At 45.5% G+C, this 17,110-nt stretch overlaps 1 protein-coding gene across 1 annotated transcript in view; it reads left to right on the plus strand.

Moving 5' to 3' along the window:
- Positions 1-17,110, plus strand: part of CDAN1 (codanin 1) — a 137,160-nt gene that overhangs the window by 36,224 nt on the left and 83,826 nt on the right. The window contains exons 9-11 of the mRNA XM_040411692.1: positions 850-939; positions 7,799-7,874; positions 9,759-9,973. Coding sequence (XP_040267626.1) covers positions 850-939; positions 7,799-7,874; positions 9,759-9,973 — 381 coding nt within the window. The remainder of the gene's footprint in view (positions 1-849; positions 940-7,798; positions 7,875-9,758; positions 9,974-17,110) is intronic.

The raw sequence follows: 17,110 nt of genomic DNA on the forward strand, positions 1-17,110 counted from the left end.
CGTGCTTGACATCCGCTGCGTGAATGAGAGCCAAGACCCGCTGCGGACAGCAGAGACATGGAGCATTAACATTATTGATAATGCTCTTCGCCTCTCTGTGATCTTTTTACTACAAGATCACAGTGACAACTTCATCTCCCTGTGATTTTGTAGTAAAAAGCTCACATAGAGGCACGGAGCATAATCAATCATGTTAATGCTCTGTGCTACTTCTGTCCGCAGCGGGTCTTGGCTCTCATTCACGCAGCGGATATCACGCATGGCATCCGCTCGTGTGAAACAGCTCTAATAGACTCTGGTATATGGCCGACCTGGGGACTTTTGTTAAGGTCCTGGGAGCCTATGGCAACCAATCGGCACACCCTAGTTGTATTGTGGGGTTGCCGATGAGCTTCCAGAGGGAACTTTTCCGTCTTTAAAACCACTTAATTGCAGCGGTTGGTATTGACTCAGGCATCTAGTAGTTAAGGCCAGTTTCACAGGAGCGCGTGCGTTCCTGGAAATAGGATATGTTTAATGGCCACATTTTCAAGCCTGGATCAACCGTGGCTTGTCTGACCCAAACTCAATGCATAATAGTGATCTGTGATGCTCTCATTTCCAGTCTGACCATGAGTCTACTGTTCTGAAGTCTGTAGATCACTATGACAGCAAGTTCAGGTCAGCCGATCTGCAGCAGGATTGGAGTTGGGTGTTGGTTGTCCTGTATCTGAGGTTTATCTTACCTGTATCTTTATACAAACTCAGATGATGTTGATCCATTATAACTGAGCTTATTTTTGTCACAGATGCAGTGCGGTATATTTCTGTCTTTGTTATAACCATTAATAATTTAAATAAATATTTTAGAGACATTTTCTATGAGCTTCTACGCGAGTGGGAGGATTGCCATGGAAAGACTGACTGGGAGTTTGAGCGTGGTTTGGGCAATAAGATAAGGTAAAAAGTTTACTGTACAGATCACCAGTTTGTGTCCTTAACCCCTTCACTACCGAGCCACTTTTTACCTTAAATCCCAATCTGAATTTTGCAAATCTGACATGTCACTTTTTAATGTGGTAATACTCTTTTACTTATCCAAGCCATTCTGACATTGTTTTCTCGTGACACATTGTACTTCATGAAATTTAAGGGTACTTTCACACTAGCGTTTTTCTTTTCCAGCATAGAGTTCCGTCACAGGGGCTCTATACCGGAAAATAACTGATCAGGTATATCCCAATGCATTCTGAATGGAGAGTAATCCGTTCAGGATGCATCAGGATGTCTTCAGTTCAGTCATTTTGACTGATCAGGCAAAAGAGAAAACCGTAGCATGCTACGGTTTTATTTCCGGCGAAAAAAACTGAAGACTTGCCTGAATTTTTTTCCATAGGAATGTATTAGTGCCAGATCTGACATTCAAAAAACCGGAATGCCGGATCCGTCCTTGCGCAGACCGAAAAAAAAGGTGAAAAAAGTAAATGCCGGATCCGATTTGCCGGATGACACCGGAAAGACGGATCCGGCATTTCAATGCTTTTTTTTTTTTTTTTTTTTTTTTTACTGATCAGGCATTTTTAAAACTGATCAGTCTTACTAATGCCATCAGTTTGCATCCGACGACAGAACTGCTTGCCGGATCACTCTGCCGCAAGTGTGAAAGTAGACTAAGGCTACTTTCACACTTGCGTTTTTCTTTTCCGGCATAGAGTTCCGTCACAGGGGCTCTATACCGGAAAAGAACTGATCAGTTTTATCCCTATGCATTCTGAATGGAGAGTAATCCGTTCAGTTTGCATCAGGATGTCTTCAGTTCAGTCGTTTTGACTGATCAGGCAAAAGAGAAAACCGCAGCATGCTACGGTTTTCTCTCCGGCGAAAAAAACCTGAAGACTTGCCTGAACGCTGGATCCGGCATTTTTTCCCATAGGAATGTATTAGCGCCGGATCCGGCATTCAGAATGCCGGATCCGCGTTCCGGCATTCAGAATGCCGGATCCGCCGTTCCGGCATTCAGAATGCCGGTTCCGTCGTTCCGACATGCGCAGATCGGTAAAAATGTGAAAAAATGTACAAGACGGATCCGTCGGTCCGCATGACAAGCGGAGAGACGGATCCGTCCTAGCAATGCATTTGTGAGACGGATCCGCATCCGGATCCGTCTCACAAATGCTTTGTCAGCGGCAGATCGGCGGATCCGGCGGGCAGTTCCGACGACGGAACTGCCCGCCGTATCACACTGCCGCAAGTGTGAAAGTAGGCTAAGTCAATATATTTCACCTTTATTTATAAAAGAATCCAAAAGTTACAAAAAACTTGGAACAATTTACTTTTAAGACAGATAGTATTACTTCAGAAAATGGTTATCAATCAACATTTCCAATATGTCTGCTTTATGTTGGCATCATTTTGTAAATGTCATTTTATTTTTTTAGGACGTTAGACGCTTTGAATTTTAGAAGAAATTTTTCAAATTTTAAACAAAATTTTCCAAACCATTTTTTAAGCACCAATTTAGTTATAAAGTGATTTTGAGGCACTTACGTAATGGAAACCACCCATAAATGACCCCATTTTAGAAACTACACCCCTCAAATTATTAACTGATGTTACAAACTTTAACCCTTGAGGTGTTCCACAAAAATTAAAGGAAAATGGAGGTGAAATTTCAAAATTTTACTTTTTTTTATTTTATATGTTAATCAATTATTTCTTGCAACACAGCAAGGGTTAACAGCAAAATAAACCACAATATGTATTACTCTGATTCTGCAGTTACAGAAATACCCCATATGTGGTGGTAAACTGCTCTATGGGCACGTGGCAGTGGTCAGAAGGAAAGGAGCGCCATATGGATTTCGGAGGCAGATTTTGCTAGAATGGTTTTAGGCACCATTTTGTATTTGAAGAGACTGACAGTGAAAACCTTCAAAAAGTGACCCTATTTTGGAAACTACACCCCTTAAACAATATATTAAGGGGGTACTGAACACTTTAGAAACACTTGGCTGTGAAAATGAAAAGTTTCATTTCTTCCAATAAAAAAATGCTTTAGCCTCAATTTTTTTATTTTCACAAGGGGTAACAGGAGAAAAAGCACCCCATAATTTGTTACCTATTTTCTCCTGAATACATCAACACCCCATATGTGGTGGTAAACTGCTATGGGGGCACATGGCAGGTCTCAGAACGGAAGGAGCACTCCAAAGATATACTGATAGGAAACTTAGACTGTGAGCCCCATTGCGGACAGCGTGATGCTAATGTCTGTAAAGCGCTGCGGAATATCGTAGCGCTATATAAGTGCATAAAATAAATAAATATGGCTTTTGCAGTGCATATTTTGATGGATTGGTTTACGGGTGCCATTGGTTTTCATTTTTTGAGTGGTTGTCTTAAGTGGCGGTTAATTTTTTGCGGGATAAGGTGACGTTTTCATTGGCACTATTATGGGGTACATAAGACTTTTTGATTGCTTGGTATTACACCTTTTGTGAGGCACGGCGACAAAAAAGTCTGTTTTGGCATAGTTTTTAAAAACATTTTTTTACAGTGTTCACCTGAGGGGCCATCTCATATGAAATTTTTATAGAGCAGGTTGTTACGGATGCAGTGATAACCATTGTGTGTATTATTTTTTATTTTGTTAAGTTTTACTCAGTGAAAGCCTTTTTGAACAGAATAAAATCTTGGTTTTGTGTTGCCATGTTCTGAGAGCCAAATTTTTATTTTATTTTTCTGGCTATTTTCTTATGTAGGGTCTCGGTGTAGGGTTTGATCGGTACCATATTGGGCTAAATACGCCTTTTTGATCGCTTGGTATTGCACTTTTTGTAAGGCAAGGTGACCAGAAAATGTTGGCACATTTATATATTTTTTTTTACGTCGTAGCCTTAAAGAGGACCTTTCTATAATACGTCATGATCTGCACAAAGTGGCAGAACGCACTACTGAGGTAGAGCGAAGGGTGTCAGACATGGAAGATGGAATCAAACCGCTCCAAAAAGCAGCCAAAGTCACCACCAAAGATATCGCTGCATTATATGCTAAAACAGAGGACCTTGAAAATTGGTCACGCTGTAATAATATCTGGCTTTTTGAGGTGCCAGAAAAAGCAGAAGGCGTGAATGCTACCGAATTTATTGAAAGTGGATAGCTGAAAAGTTCAAAGAAAAAGGCATATCGTCCTTATATGCGGTGGTGCGTTGCCTCCTTGACGTCCACCTCGTCCAATCCTAGAAAATATATTGCACTATAAAGATAGAGACATTCTACTACAGCAATCCAGGGACCATCCGGAGCTCACGATAAACTGCGTACAGGTCTCCATATTCCCAGATTATTTATCTGAAGTACAGAAGAAATAAGCCTGCTTTGTGGAAATTAAAAGACAACTTTGTGGATTACAAATACAATACTCCATGATGTTTCCAGCCAAGCTGAGGGTAGTCTCCTTAGGATCTGTGCTGTTTTTCGAAGACCCGGATGTTGCACTACAGTGTCTAGACAAGAATGAGTGGCAGCTCAGAAATCAGAACTTGGGCACCTGAAATATCCACTGAGTGAGTAAACTCAGTACAATTCCATTGTTGAGATTTAAATTCCTGCTGTGGACTTAAAAGGGATTTCCCGGTCACGTTGATGGGACGTCCCACTGCAGGAGCTTGAGTAGTACCGTTATCTACGTACCGATGCAAGTTTTTAACGCACCTATGTACGGGACTGAAGTTCGCAGTAGAGATTGTTGGGCTAGGTTTTTATGGTTAGCCCTATGTTATGAAATTAATATAGCAAAATCTGAATACATTTAGTTTTTACTAAGACGGGGAGGGAACATTCCGGTATCAGCATGCTAATATGGAAGAAATGGCATTTCTGGGATGAGAAAATGTGGATAACTGGTAAACGCTTATGTAAATTGGAAAAATGTCAGTGCCACTGAAAATGGTGCTGGAGTTTATGGCGGAATATCCTGACATTCCAGGCTTGATAGTTGGGGATTTTAATAATGTAATTAACGAAGAACTAGACAAGTGCAGAGTGTCAACTGGAATGACGTCTGGAACGGAAACTCCCTTTGGTAGATTACTTAAGGAGGTGGCCCTCACAGATATATGGAGGGGAAAAGAAATATTCTGTCTGCTCTTCCACGTATATGTCTCTTTCTAGGATTGATATGGGGTTGGCAAACATACATATGTACCCATTAGTGAATAGGTCTGATTATTTAATCAGAACACTGTCGGATCATTCACCGTTGAGTGTGGACTTGGACCTGTCCGGAGGCACTAAGGCGGGGCCTAGAATCTGGCGTCTTAACGCCTTCTGGTTAAATCTTATGGGTTAAATGGAAGAAGTAAAAACTGCCATGAAGGAATATTTTGAAATTGAGGGTACAGCCTCTGCCCACTTGGTATGGGAGGCATCGAAGGCATATATGAGGGGAATCTTAATTAAGTCAATCAGCAGGATCAAATCTAAGGAGACCGATGCTCAAATAAACTCAGACATGCAGGCAGCGGAGATAGTCTTCACTCAGGTCCTAAATGAACAAAATAGTGCAAGATTGCGAGCTGCACAGGAAACACTGCGTTGTCATCTCATTCAGACAGCAGAGAGAAAGCGTTTATTCTACAAACAGAGGTTCTTCGAAGAAGGAGAGAAAGTAGGTCACATGCTTTCTATGATATCTAAAGCGCAGCAGGGAATAACGTGTATCACTGGTTTAATGGACTTGAGTGGACAACTCAGACAAGACACTAATAGCATATTGGAAATTTTTATACAGCTTTGTACTCCTAAAACATCATGCTCAGATATTAGGGAATTCTTACAGGAGACTGACCTTCCACGTGAAGCCAGCTCTCTTTTAGAAGCCCCATTAAAATTAGAGGAACTGGAGGAAGCAGTGAAACTAATGGCTAATGACAAGGCACCAGGACTAGATGGTCTCCCGGTTGAGGTATACAAATAAAATTTGGATATACAACTCCCGGAACTGTTAAAGGTATTTAACCATTCCCTGGAAGTGAGATATTTGCCTGCCTCCATGCAAGAAGCAGTGATAGTAGTCCTACCCAAACCTGGGAAAGGCCCAAAATTACCAGACTCGTATAGACCAATTTCACTATTATCCACGGATGTCAAGATCCTGGCAAAAGCCTTGGCTGCAAGACTACTATAAAGTAATATTATCTGTTATTAATTCAGACCAGACGGGCTTTGTGCCGCAAAAGTCCACCTCCCATCAATATTCGCAGAGTATTCACGAGTCTACCGATTCCGTCTGACAATATGGGGGATAGGGCAGTTTTCTCTTTGGACGCAGTCAAGGCCTTTGACAGCGTGGAATGGCAGTATCTGTGGTCTACGCTTCAATATATGGGGTTTGGGCAAAGATTCATATCTTGGTTCAAAGTGCTCTATTCTAGTCCCAAAGCAAGAATTAGTTCAAACGGGGGTATGTCTATGGGTTTTCAATTGCAGCGTGGTACAAGACAGGGATGCCCTTTATCGATATCAAAAGATTGACTCGATATTTAGAGACCTAATATGGCGTAGAATAAAGCTTGCGACACTATACGATGATTAAGAATGGTAGCGTAATGACACAAAGAGATGTAGCGTTGCATCAGATTTTTTTGGGAGGGGAAAGAAGGGGGATGATATCTCTAACATTTCGACTGCTGCTAGATAAATACCTAGAATCTCACCCACTGACTAGAATGCAAAAATGGGAGACAGATGTGGGTGAACGCACGAAAGAGCAATGGGCTGATATATTAGAGGCGATGCCTGTGTCATCTTTGAGTGAAAGTGGAAAGCTTTTGCAATTATTTATTATCCATAGAGTGTACAAGACGCCAGTGTTTTTACACTGAATTGGTCACAGATTAGATGCTAAGTGTCCTCTGTGTGATATGGAACCTGCAGACTTGATACACATGCTATGGAAATGTGCGGTCCTTACTGTATACTGGAGAGAGGTGACTGCTATCATACAAAAAGCATACTGAGTAAATATTCCACAAGACCTGAAAGTGTGTATCTTAGGCTATGTATCGGAATTGGGTACTGAACACACGTTCAAACTGGCTATAGGCAGACTACTGTATGTGGCTAGGAAGCTGATAGCTCAGCACTGGATACAGGCTGAGCCTCCCACAATCGGGGAATTTAGGTGTAAAGTCAACAACATGATTGTATATGAAAAGGCCTTTTTCCAGAAAAGAGGCTGTCCCAGCAAATGTGAGAAGCCATGTGAGCTAACTCTGGTTTAAGACGCAGCTGATGCCGGAATGGAGGGTTGGGTGGTAGGGGGTGGGAGAAAGGGGGTAGTTAAGAGTTTAAATAATAAGTATACATGACAGTTAACAACTAAGATACAATAAGACTCATGTGAAATCTCAATTATTGTTGCAAATCAATTTTATTGTATAATGTATACTGTACATTTTGTGTTGTACTCTCTTTTGGAATCAATAAAAATTATATCATTCAAAAAAAACACTGCTGTGCCGAGAAGGAAGGACATCGTGTTTTGGTGGGGTTCACAGGTGTCGGACCACCATCAATCCTAATATTATGGCATATTCTAGTGATATTCAGTGACGTTCTGTGGTGGGAATAGCACTTTAGTTTTCAGATTTTTAACTTTCAGTGCAATGGTAAATATGTTTATTCAGTGGCTACTTATGTCTGCAGATATATTTATCCTAACTTTACTTTTTGTTTCATAACTTTTATGTATTGCCTTTCTATTCTTGCTAATCTTCTGGAGTAGGATGTTGACATACTAATTGTTATTTTCTTTCAGGGCTATGATGTTAAACCTCTCTGTAGCCTGTAATCACAGTCATTTTGCAAGACTCTTTCAGAGGCAGCTAGTTCAGGTAAATAGCATGTATTAGTGTCTTCTGAATTTTGCACTGTTTGGCCCTTTAACTACCAACATCATACTTTCCAGAAATGTTGGAAGACTATTTGGATTGGAAGCGCAATTATAGTTTCATGTCCAGCTTAAAGGGAACCTGTCACATCTGACATATGCAAATGGTGCCTTTAGTGCTCGCAGCACAGAAGCTCCGCTCCATTCACTGCCCCCTATCTCAGACCATTGATTGACAGGGCCAGGCAGTAGGTTCCTAAATAAATCTGCCCTGTCAATCAACCAATGTGGCACTATGCTGCGATGCATAGGCACATAGCTGATGACAGATTTCTTTAAAGGGCTTCTGTCACCCCACTAAAGTCATATTTTTTTTTTTGGGCTAGTTAAATTACTTATATTGCGATATATGAAAATATAATGGTGTTACTTACTTTGATCCAGCAGTTTCTTCTAAAAACAAAGTTTTATAATATGTAAATTAGGGCGGCTACTTGCTGGTAGCAGCTGCAGAAATCCGCCCCCTCGTCGTATTGATTGACAGGGCCAGCCGGGATCTCCTCCTCCGGCCAGCCCTGTCGGCATTTCAAAAATCGCGCGCCTGTGTTCATTTGGCGCAGGCGCTCTGAGATGAGGAGGCTTGCCTCCTCAGAACTCCCTCAGTGCGCCTGCGCCGATGACATCACCGAAATAGAAGACGTCATCGGCGCAGGCGCACTGAGGGAGTGCTGAGGAGGCGAGCCTCCTCATCTCAGAGCGCCTGCGCCGAATGAACACAGGCGCGCGATTTTTGAAATGCCGACAGAGCTGGCCGGAGGAGGAGATCCCGGCTGGCCCTGTCAATCAACACGACGAGGGGGTGGTTTTCTGCAGCTGCTACCAGCAAGTAGCCGCCCTACTTGCTGGTAGAGACCTAATTTACATATTATAAAACTTTGTTTTTAGAAGAAACTGCTGAATCAAAGTAAGTAAGACCATTATATTTTCATATATCGCAATATAAGTAATTTAACTAGCCCAAAAAACAAAAATGACTTTAGTGGGGTGACAGAAGCCCTTTAAGGGCAGAATATTGCAGTACCATGTCTACATTAGATCACACAACAGAAAAAATATTGTGCCAATTGGTTAATAGCATCTCGTGCAGTATTCACTGGAGAAGTACCATTAGTAGTAATGCTTTACCCTGGAGAATAATTAATACTTTTCTCCAGGAATTATTTTAAAAAAGTGACTAGCAATTCGTCATTGAAAGTGACTAGGATGACCTGTGTCGAGCTGCCAAGCTGTGTGGCTGGACTGGGCCCTGCTTTATTACACGGTGTTCCAACACCTGGAATACAATGGAGAGTGTTCCTGTCAGGCTACTCAGCCTACCAGCATATCACACCAAACAGGTCATCATTAATATCTATTGTAGAGCAGGAATTCCACCCTACAATAGGCGGTAATGATGCGACCAGCCTACAGTATGCCGTGATTGCTGATCAGCATGACAGGAATGGGCAGCAGGGTTGCGTCAATATTATAGTGATGGTGCAATCCTGCTCCCAGTTCCTGGCAGGATGCTTATCCGAATGTCATATAATAGGCAGGATTGCATCATTACTATTTATTGTATAGCAGAGTTCCTCCTCTATGATATATAGTAAGGAAGACATTATGTGTGGTATATGCTGTCAGACTGAGCAGTCTGACAGGAACATTGTATTGCAGGCCCTGGAGTAAAGGGTGTAGCGAGGCCCCACCCCAACAACAGCTGGATGCAGCCTGTCACATTCTCTGGTGAATTGATAGCAGCCTTTCAAATAATTAACAGGGAGCAACTTTAAGTTTATTAGTTACTTATAATGTCCATTAATGTTATCTTTCATTTTATTCTATTCAGATGTGCAAGGGACCCACTGGAGGGATGGGAGGTGTTGGCAGTGGTGATTATCCTGACCAAGATGTACTCAACATGCTTGGGTCTGATAACCTTAACAGATTGAAACGTCTACAGGAGAGATTTGTGACTCCTCAGAGTGTTGGTGGCCCTTGTCCTCCTCCTTCTTTTCCTGGGTACCAGGAGTTCTTCAGAGACTTTATTCTCAGTGCTGGAAAGTAAGTACTGCTGACACTTTCAACTTGCTAAAGGAATGCTTTATCTCCCTGATCTACAGTGTTACGTGATTGAGGATTACATTTGTTAACCCCTTAGTGACCAGCTTGTTTTGGGCCTTACTGACCAAGCATTTTTTTTCCTTTTTTCATCGTCTCGTTCCAAGAGCTATAACTTTTTTTATTTTTCCATCAATATAGCATTATGAGGGCTTGTTTTTTGCTGGACAAGTTTGTAGTTTTTAATGGTGCCATTTTGGGGTACACATAACTTTCTGAATAACTTTTAGTAACTGGGAGGGAGATGGGAAAAACAACAATACTGCGTTTTTACGTTATAAATTTTACGGCGTTCATTTTTCTGTATAAATAACATAATATATTCTTTGGGTCAGTACGATTACAGTGATACCAAATACATATAGTTTTTGTTAGGTTTTACAACTTTTTTGCAATAAACCCCTTTTTAAAAATTTTTTTTTTTTTTTTTTTTTTTTTTTTTACATTGCCGCTTCCCAAGACCCATAACTTTTTTATTTTTATTTCTATGGAGTTGCGTGATGGCTTGATCTTTGCGGGACATCTTGTATTTCTCGCCCATATTCATTGGGGGACACAGAGACCATGGCTATAGCTATGTCCTCTAGGAGGCGTTGACACTAGATAAAACTGTTAGCTCCTCCCCTGGCAGCTATACCCCCTCCAGCCTGGAGAGAGAGCTTCATTTTTTTTTTTTTGTGTCAATAGGAGGCAAGACCTCCCTGCTCTGCAGGGATCTCCTGAAGATTTTTTTTTTTAGTTTATTTTTTTCCCCCTTCATTTTCAGATGGGAAAACAGGGACGCCTGCCTCCCTATTCTCCCGGGGTCGAGTTGCGCCAGTGCCGGTCACCCGCACTGCTGCCTCCCTCACAGAAGACAAGGTGGACCAGGGCAGCCTTGCTCCCCTGCATCCCGCCAGCCAAGGGGTCACCCATCCAAGCCCCCCTTTCCAGCGTCCTGCCACTACGGTGCCAGTAGCTGAAGGGGTGACCCTGCTGTACCAGAGGAGGGGTGAAGATGGCGGCAGGAGAGAGAAGAGAGGTGAGTACACGGGACTAGGTGAGTATTTAACCCTCTGGGTTGGTCCCCCCCTCCCTCTTGGTGGCAATAGTCTGCGAGCAGACAGAGCTTCAGCATAGCCCAGCACCCCTGAAGCATTCCCCTCCGGCATAGGCCGTTTGGTTGATTGAGGAGGACATAGGGGGTTAATAGGTGCGGTATGCTTACTGGCGCCAAATTAGGTGGACTCTGTAACTCCCTAGTGCCTTATTTACATGCAGGGAGCGGAGCGCAGCAAGGAGCGGCTCATATTCCGCTCACCGACAAGGCGGCATTTGCCTTTCTCCACCCCTTCGGGAGCGGATGCTGGGCGCGTCGCTCCTGAGGGGGGTTAGCCACCCTGCGTTCGGCCGGCACCGCTTCCGTGCTCCGGCCGCGGTTTTTTTTTTTGTTGTTTTTTTTGCGCCCTACTCAAAGAATAGGGTGGCCGTTCACACATGCGGAGGAGCTCCGCTCCCCGACACCTCCCACATTTACTCCCCTTGGAGCGGACGCCGTCGCACCGCTCCGGGAAGGGGTTAACCGCCCTGCGTTCGACCGGCCGCAATTTTTGCTGCCCGCTCAAAATATATGGAGGCCAGCGGGGCAGACGGTCATATATGCGGAGGATACTCCGCTCCCCGACACCTCACACATTTACACGCCTTGGAGCGGCTCGGGAAGGGGTTAACTACAGCGCGATCGGCCGTGCACCGTATCGGTGCTCCGGTCGCGCCTTCTCTGCCCGACCCCCGCTATCAACGGCCCGGCCGGTGGGGTGACGCCCCCATTCAGTCCGGCCGGTCTGTGACACGGCCGATGCAGCAAGGTGTGGGGGGAAGGCCGCAGCCTTCCCGCCCTTCTCCCCCTCCCCCAGTCGCCTGCTGAGCTACTGCCTTAACCCTTCATGGCCACCCACCATTCTTAGGCTGGCACCTGATTATCTGGGGCCCTTCCCCTGAGTACACTGACCCTCGGGTGGTTTGGTTGATACATGAGTGGAGGATTTAACCCCTTACTGCCTCTTGTCACTGAGGCCGGTTTCCTAGTTTTATAAAAAAAAAAGAAAAAGAAATAATAAAGGATATGTCCGTCCATACGGGTCCCCCTCCTCAGCCACACTCGCATAGTTCCCAATACCGTCTCCGGGCCGTTTGGTTGATGATTCTCCACATGCGCAATTCAGTGACGGACCCCTGCAGGATCCAATCCGTCCTCCGGGGCCGTTTGGTGATGAATTTCCACCTGGGCAATCCAGTGAGGGACCGCTGCAGGATCCCAGGCCTCCTGGGCTGTTTGGTTGATCATTCTCCACCTGCGCAACTCAGTGAAGGATCTCTGCAGGATCCCAATCTGTCCTACGGGGCCGTTTGGTTGATAAATTCTCCACCTGCGCCATACAGTGAAGGTCCTCTGGGATTCCCAATCCACCCTCTTGGTTGTTGGTTAATAATTCTCCACCTGCGCAATCCAGTGGGGTCCGCTGGAATCTCCCATCCACCCTCCGGGGTTCTTTGGTTGATAATGCACCGCCTTCGCAATCCGGTGGAGAGACTTCTGGGAGTTTCCGTTCCACCCTCGGGTGGTTTGGTTGGTAAGTCCCCGCCTGCGCAGTCCACAACTGCCAGGGGCGAGATTCTGAAGGGTAGCTCTACGCGCAAGCGAACCGCAGCAGGACTATTTTCTCCTCGACTATTTCCGCTCCCCTACTCTTCCTCCCTAAATCATGCTCAGACACACCCTCCCTCACTGGGGCGAGTCCGTCTAGGAAGAGGGGAGAATCTCTGATTCGGATCCTGATATGAGTCCGAAGCAATCTTCCAGAGATTGCCTCTAGGTGGCCAGCAGTACTGTCTTATGCATTACCCACTTCCTTTGGTGGTGTAACTGCACTACTTCAGGATACAGTGCCTGCTTTATACATTATCCCCTGCCATAGGTGGACTAAGTACAATGACTTGGGGTTCGGGACCTGCCATATGCAGATCCATCGGGGGCGCGATGACATTGTCACTTGTTACATTATGTGCTGTATGCATTACCCCCTTAGGTTCACTATTGCACTCTGCGGGGTACAGGACTCGCCATATGCGCTAGTTCACTGTGGGCATTCCCCCTCCTTCTTAGGTGGGGTATTCTCCCTACCACTGACCAGTATTTGCCGTATGCTCACACCTTCCTTAGGTAGCTACCTACTCTACCATTGAATACGGTTCCGACTGTCCGCTATCATTCCATAGGCGGAGTGTTGCACATCACCGTGCTTCTGTTGCATTTCCCCCTTCCGCTAGTGATCCACTAGCGGGGAATAACTAAACATCTTCTGCGGCACTACGGCTCGAGGTGCCTTCGCTGATTCCCAAGAGGGCGTGGCTACAGTTGGTTCTCGCAGGCGCCGGACACTTTTACCCTAGTGTTATATTGGTGCCACTACGGTGGCTATTCATCGTTACATCCTTCCTTTGGTGCTGGTTTTGCACCTGATTATGACATCCTCTGTCTTCCAGGGGGTTCCTAGCATCACTTGTGGGTCTTACAAATCTCCCCCCCCCCCCATCTCCATGGGTCTCTGTTGCTCCGATTGGTCCTGATATTGTCCGCATCAATACGTAATACATACTCCGTTGTACTTACATAGTGAGTACGTTCCAGCGGTTCGGCTCTTTTCGCTGACTACGTATTCTCTCCACCACTCCCCATTCTCTGGGGAAGTGGTTATGCTGGCGACTCTGATTTAGCTCCTACAGCTTGTTTTCCTCCACAGGTGCGGCTTGTTGCTAATGTTCGAGTTCATGGTCGCTGCAGTGGGACATCCCCCTTCCTGGTAGGGGTCCTACCCAGGAGCTAGCTTGGCAGTTACGCCCTTCCAGGTAGAATTTTAGGGTTAGCTCCACGTAACTGGGGCAGTGTGGCACGTGGTTTCTACGGATAGTATCGGGCCTCTCCCTCAGTTTTTGCGTTGCCGGGGCAAGCGCTGGCTGCCACTGTGGTAGCGGTATTATTTTCCCTACATGCTTGGGTTCTTACTGCACAGCCCCTCGCTAGGCGGTGGACTCTTTAGCACCGGATCGGTGGCTTCTACGGGTGTTCCCTCCTCTGCTGGGATATGGGGCTGGAATTGCAGTGTGACTTCCCTTGCCTGGCTTCCTTCTCAGGCGGAGTTCTTTTGGCACGGCCGCTTGATCTTTGGCTACTTCTGTCGGTCTCCTACAGGGTAGGGGCTTAGACCTAGCCTATTGCTTCTCCTGTCTTTCCCCCTATGGCTCATGGTTCATTGTCACCCCGTATGCCTTGGTAGTTCCTACATTGCTACCTTCTCTCACCTGCGTTGCATGGGGTATTCGTTTGGTGCCTTTCATGGGATAGTCATGGGATAGTCGTTTGGTGCGTTGCATGGGATAGTCGTTTGCTGCGGTCTACATGCGGTGGGGCTGCTCCCCCAATGTAAAACACGCTACAGTGTTAGGGGTTGAGCCGTTCCTCCAGTATTGCCACTATATTTCTGTGTTTTTGTCTTGTTTTATATGTAGTGTATGTGCCGTTACCTGGCATTCAAACACTCTTTTGCACCTGGTGACCTCCATCACAGGGTCTGATATGGGCGTGGCTTGCAGTCTTGGCTTTGTTCACATTGCACTAGTTGTCCTGCTAGGCGTTTGTGTGGAAGCCTGGCTGCGAGCTGGATTACATCACCTTCAGACCGTGTTCACACCATAGGTAGCGTAGTGGTAGGACCCTTTGCCATGCTGAGTGACCGTGATGTGGTGCAATAATGGGCTCCGATATTTTCCTGACAGGAATATATTGGCGAAAGTCTCAGCTTTTAATATCTGCATTTATGACTAGCCAGTATAGTCAGTGGCATATCCGTTTGGTGCATTTTTTCTGTGATTTATATGATTGTATTTACATCCGCACAATGCTCCGTTTTGTGTAGGATGCCCTTGTGGTGCATGTGGACCGCGCCGACATCCTCCACCGTATGCATTTTTTGCTGGGGATAGTCGTTTGCTGCGGTCCACATGCGGTGGGGCTGCTCCCCCAATGTAAAACACGCTACAGTGTTAGGGGTTGAGCCGCTCCTCCAGTATTGCCACTATATTTCTGTGTTTTTGCCTTTCCATTCCAGACACAATCTGGTCCCAACTGGTGGGCTGTGCCGCCCTCCACATTCTTCCTCCTACAGGGACTCTTCCATTGGTCCGGGTGTGCTAACGGTATCTGCACAAAGGCTTCCGCCTTCTCTCCAGAGCCAGAGTTCCGGAAGCATCCGCCATGGAGGTCTTGATTCTACTTGGCGGGAGTTTCTTCCCCTCCTTCTCAGGGTTCTACGGAAGGTCTGGAGGACATTCAGACATATCCTAGTCGCTCCGAAACTGACTCGTTGTGCGTGATACGCTGACCTCGTTCTCCTGGAGACGTCCCTTGGTCACTGCCACTCAGAGACGTCCTTCGTTCAAGGGATTCAGTCTTACATGTCCTTTTCAATGATGGCATGACTATTGAGACCGCCGTTCTAACGTCGAGAGGGTTTTTCGGCAGATGTCTTCCTCACTATGATTCAGGACAGGAAATCTGCATCGCCAGTATATATTCTGGGACCTGCAGGTCCTTATGAGGCTTCTCTGAAGCCAAGACGTCCCCCTCACTTTGGGGTTTTCTCTCTCCTTTCTACTTTAAGGGTTGGACCTTTTGTTTAGCCCTTGTTTCCTTGATGGGTCAGGTGTTGGCGCTTCCGTCTTGGGCAGCCTTCCAGGTTCCCTGGTGCCCTTGGGAATCTTCTTTCAAGGAGCGGCACATATGGTTCCTCTGTATCGTCCTTACAGCCTTGGGATCTGAATATGGTTTTCCTTCTTCTCACGAAGGTGGTCTCTGACTTCCATAACATGTTCCTTTCCTTCGCGCCCTACGGAAGGGAGTCACATTATGGACGTTGTCAGTGCTCTACTCATTATTAGCAGCCTCCAGTCCCTCTCGGCGTACGGACCCCCTTTTTCTCTCAGGAGGGTCATCTCTGGGGATTGGCGGCCCCCAAAGGGCGATTGCACGTTGGATTCGATCTGGCAGTGCTGCAGCTTACCGCGCTCGGAGCGGGGTTCCACTCTTAGGTGTCACAGCTCACTCTCCCAAAGTGGTGGGCGCTTCTTGGGCTAGGAGGAATCGTGCTTTGGCTGCACAGTAATGTAAAGTGGATCCGGTCCTCCTTTCACATGTTCGCAAGAAGTTGCCAGGTGCATCGATGGTCGCTGCGTGGGCCGCGTGGTCTTGCAGGCGTCAGTTCTTAGTTGACTGCACGGGCGCTTGCTTCATGGGTCTGTTTTTTCCCCCTCCCTGTTGGACTGCTCTCAGATCATGGTCTCTGTGTCCCCCAATGAATATGGGCGAGAAAACAAGATTTTGTAAAACTTACCAGTAAAATCTCTTTCTCGCTCTTAATGGGGTGGGGGACACAGCACCCACCCAGTATTGTTGTTCGGCCACAGTTGTGGCTGTTGCTGGTTAGAACCTGGTTTGGTTCTTGGCATTGCTGCTGTTCCACATTGTTTCGTTGGTTTACTTGCTTCTCCTACTGCTTCTCACAAACTGAAGCGCTCTCTCCAGGCTGGAGGGGGTAAAGCTGCCAGGGGAGGAGCTAACAGCTTTTACTAGTGTCAACGCCTCCTAGAGGACATGGCTATACCCATGGTCTCTGTGTCCCCCAATGAAGAACGAGAAAGAGATTTTACTGGTAAGTTTTACAAAATCTCGTTTTTTCATTGGTATCATTTTGAACTAAATGGCGCCTTTTGATCACTTGTTATTACGTTTTTTCTGTGGCAACTAAGACTAAATTAGCAATTCTGTGTTTTTTTTGTTTTTTTTTGTTTTTTTACGGCGTTCACATGTGATATTTATGTAGTCCGGTTCGTTACAGACACGGCAATACCAAATATACTGGGGAGATTTTTATTTTTGCTATTTTTTTTCATTGAAAGGCGTATTAGTAATTGTAAAAAAAAATTTATGGGATATTTTTTTATTTAATGTTTTTTTTTTCTTCTTTTTTTACCACTTAATAGTCC

This window comes from Bufo bufo, chromosome 11 (genome assembly GCF_905171765.1).
Source record: "Bufo bufo chromosome 11, aBufBuf1.1, whole genome shotgun sequence".
Classification (NCBI taxonomy): domain Eukaryota; kingdom Metazoa; phylum Chordata; class Amphibia; order Anura; family Bufonidae; genus Bufo; species Bufo bufo.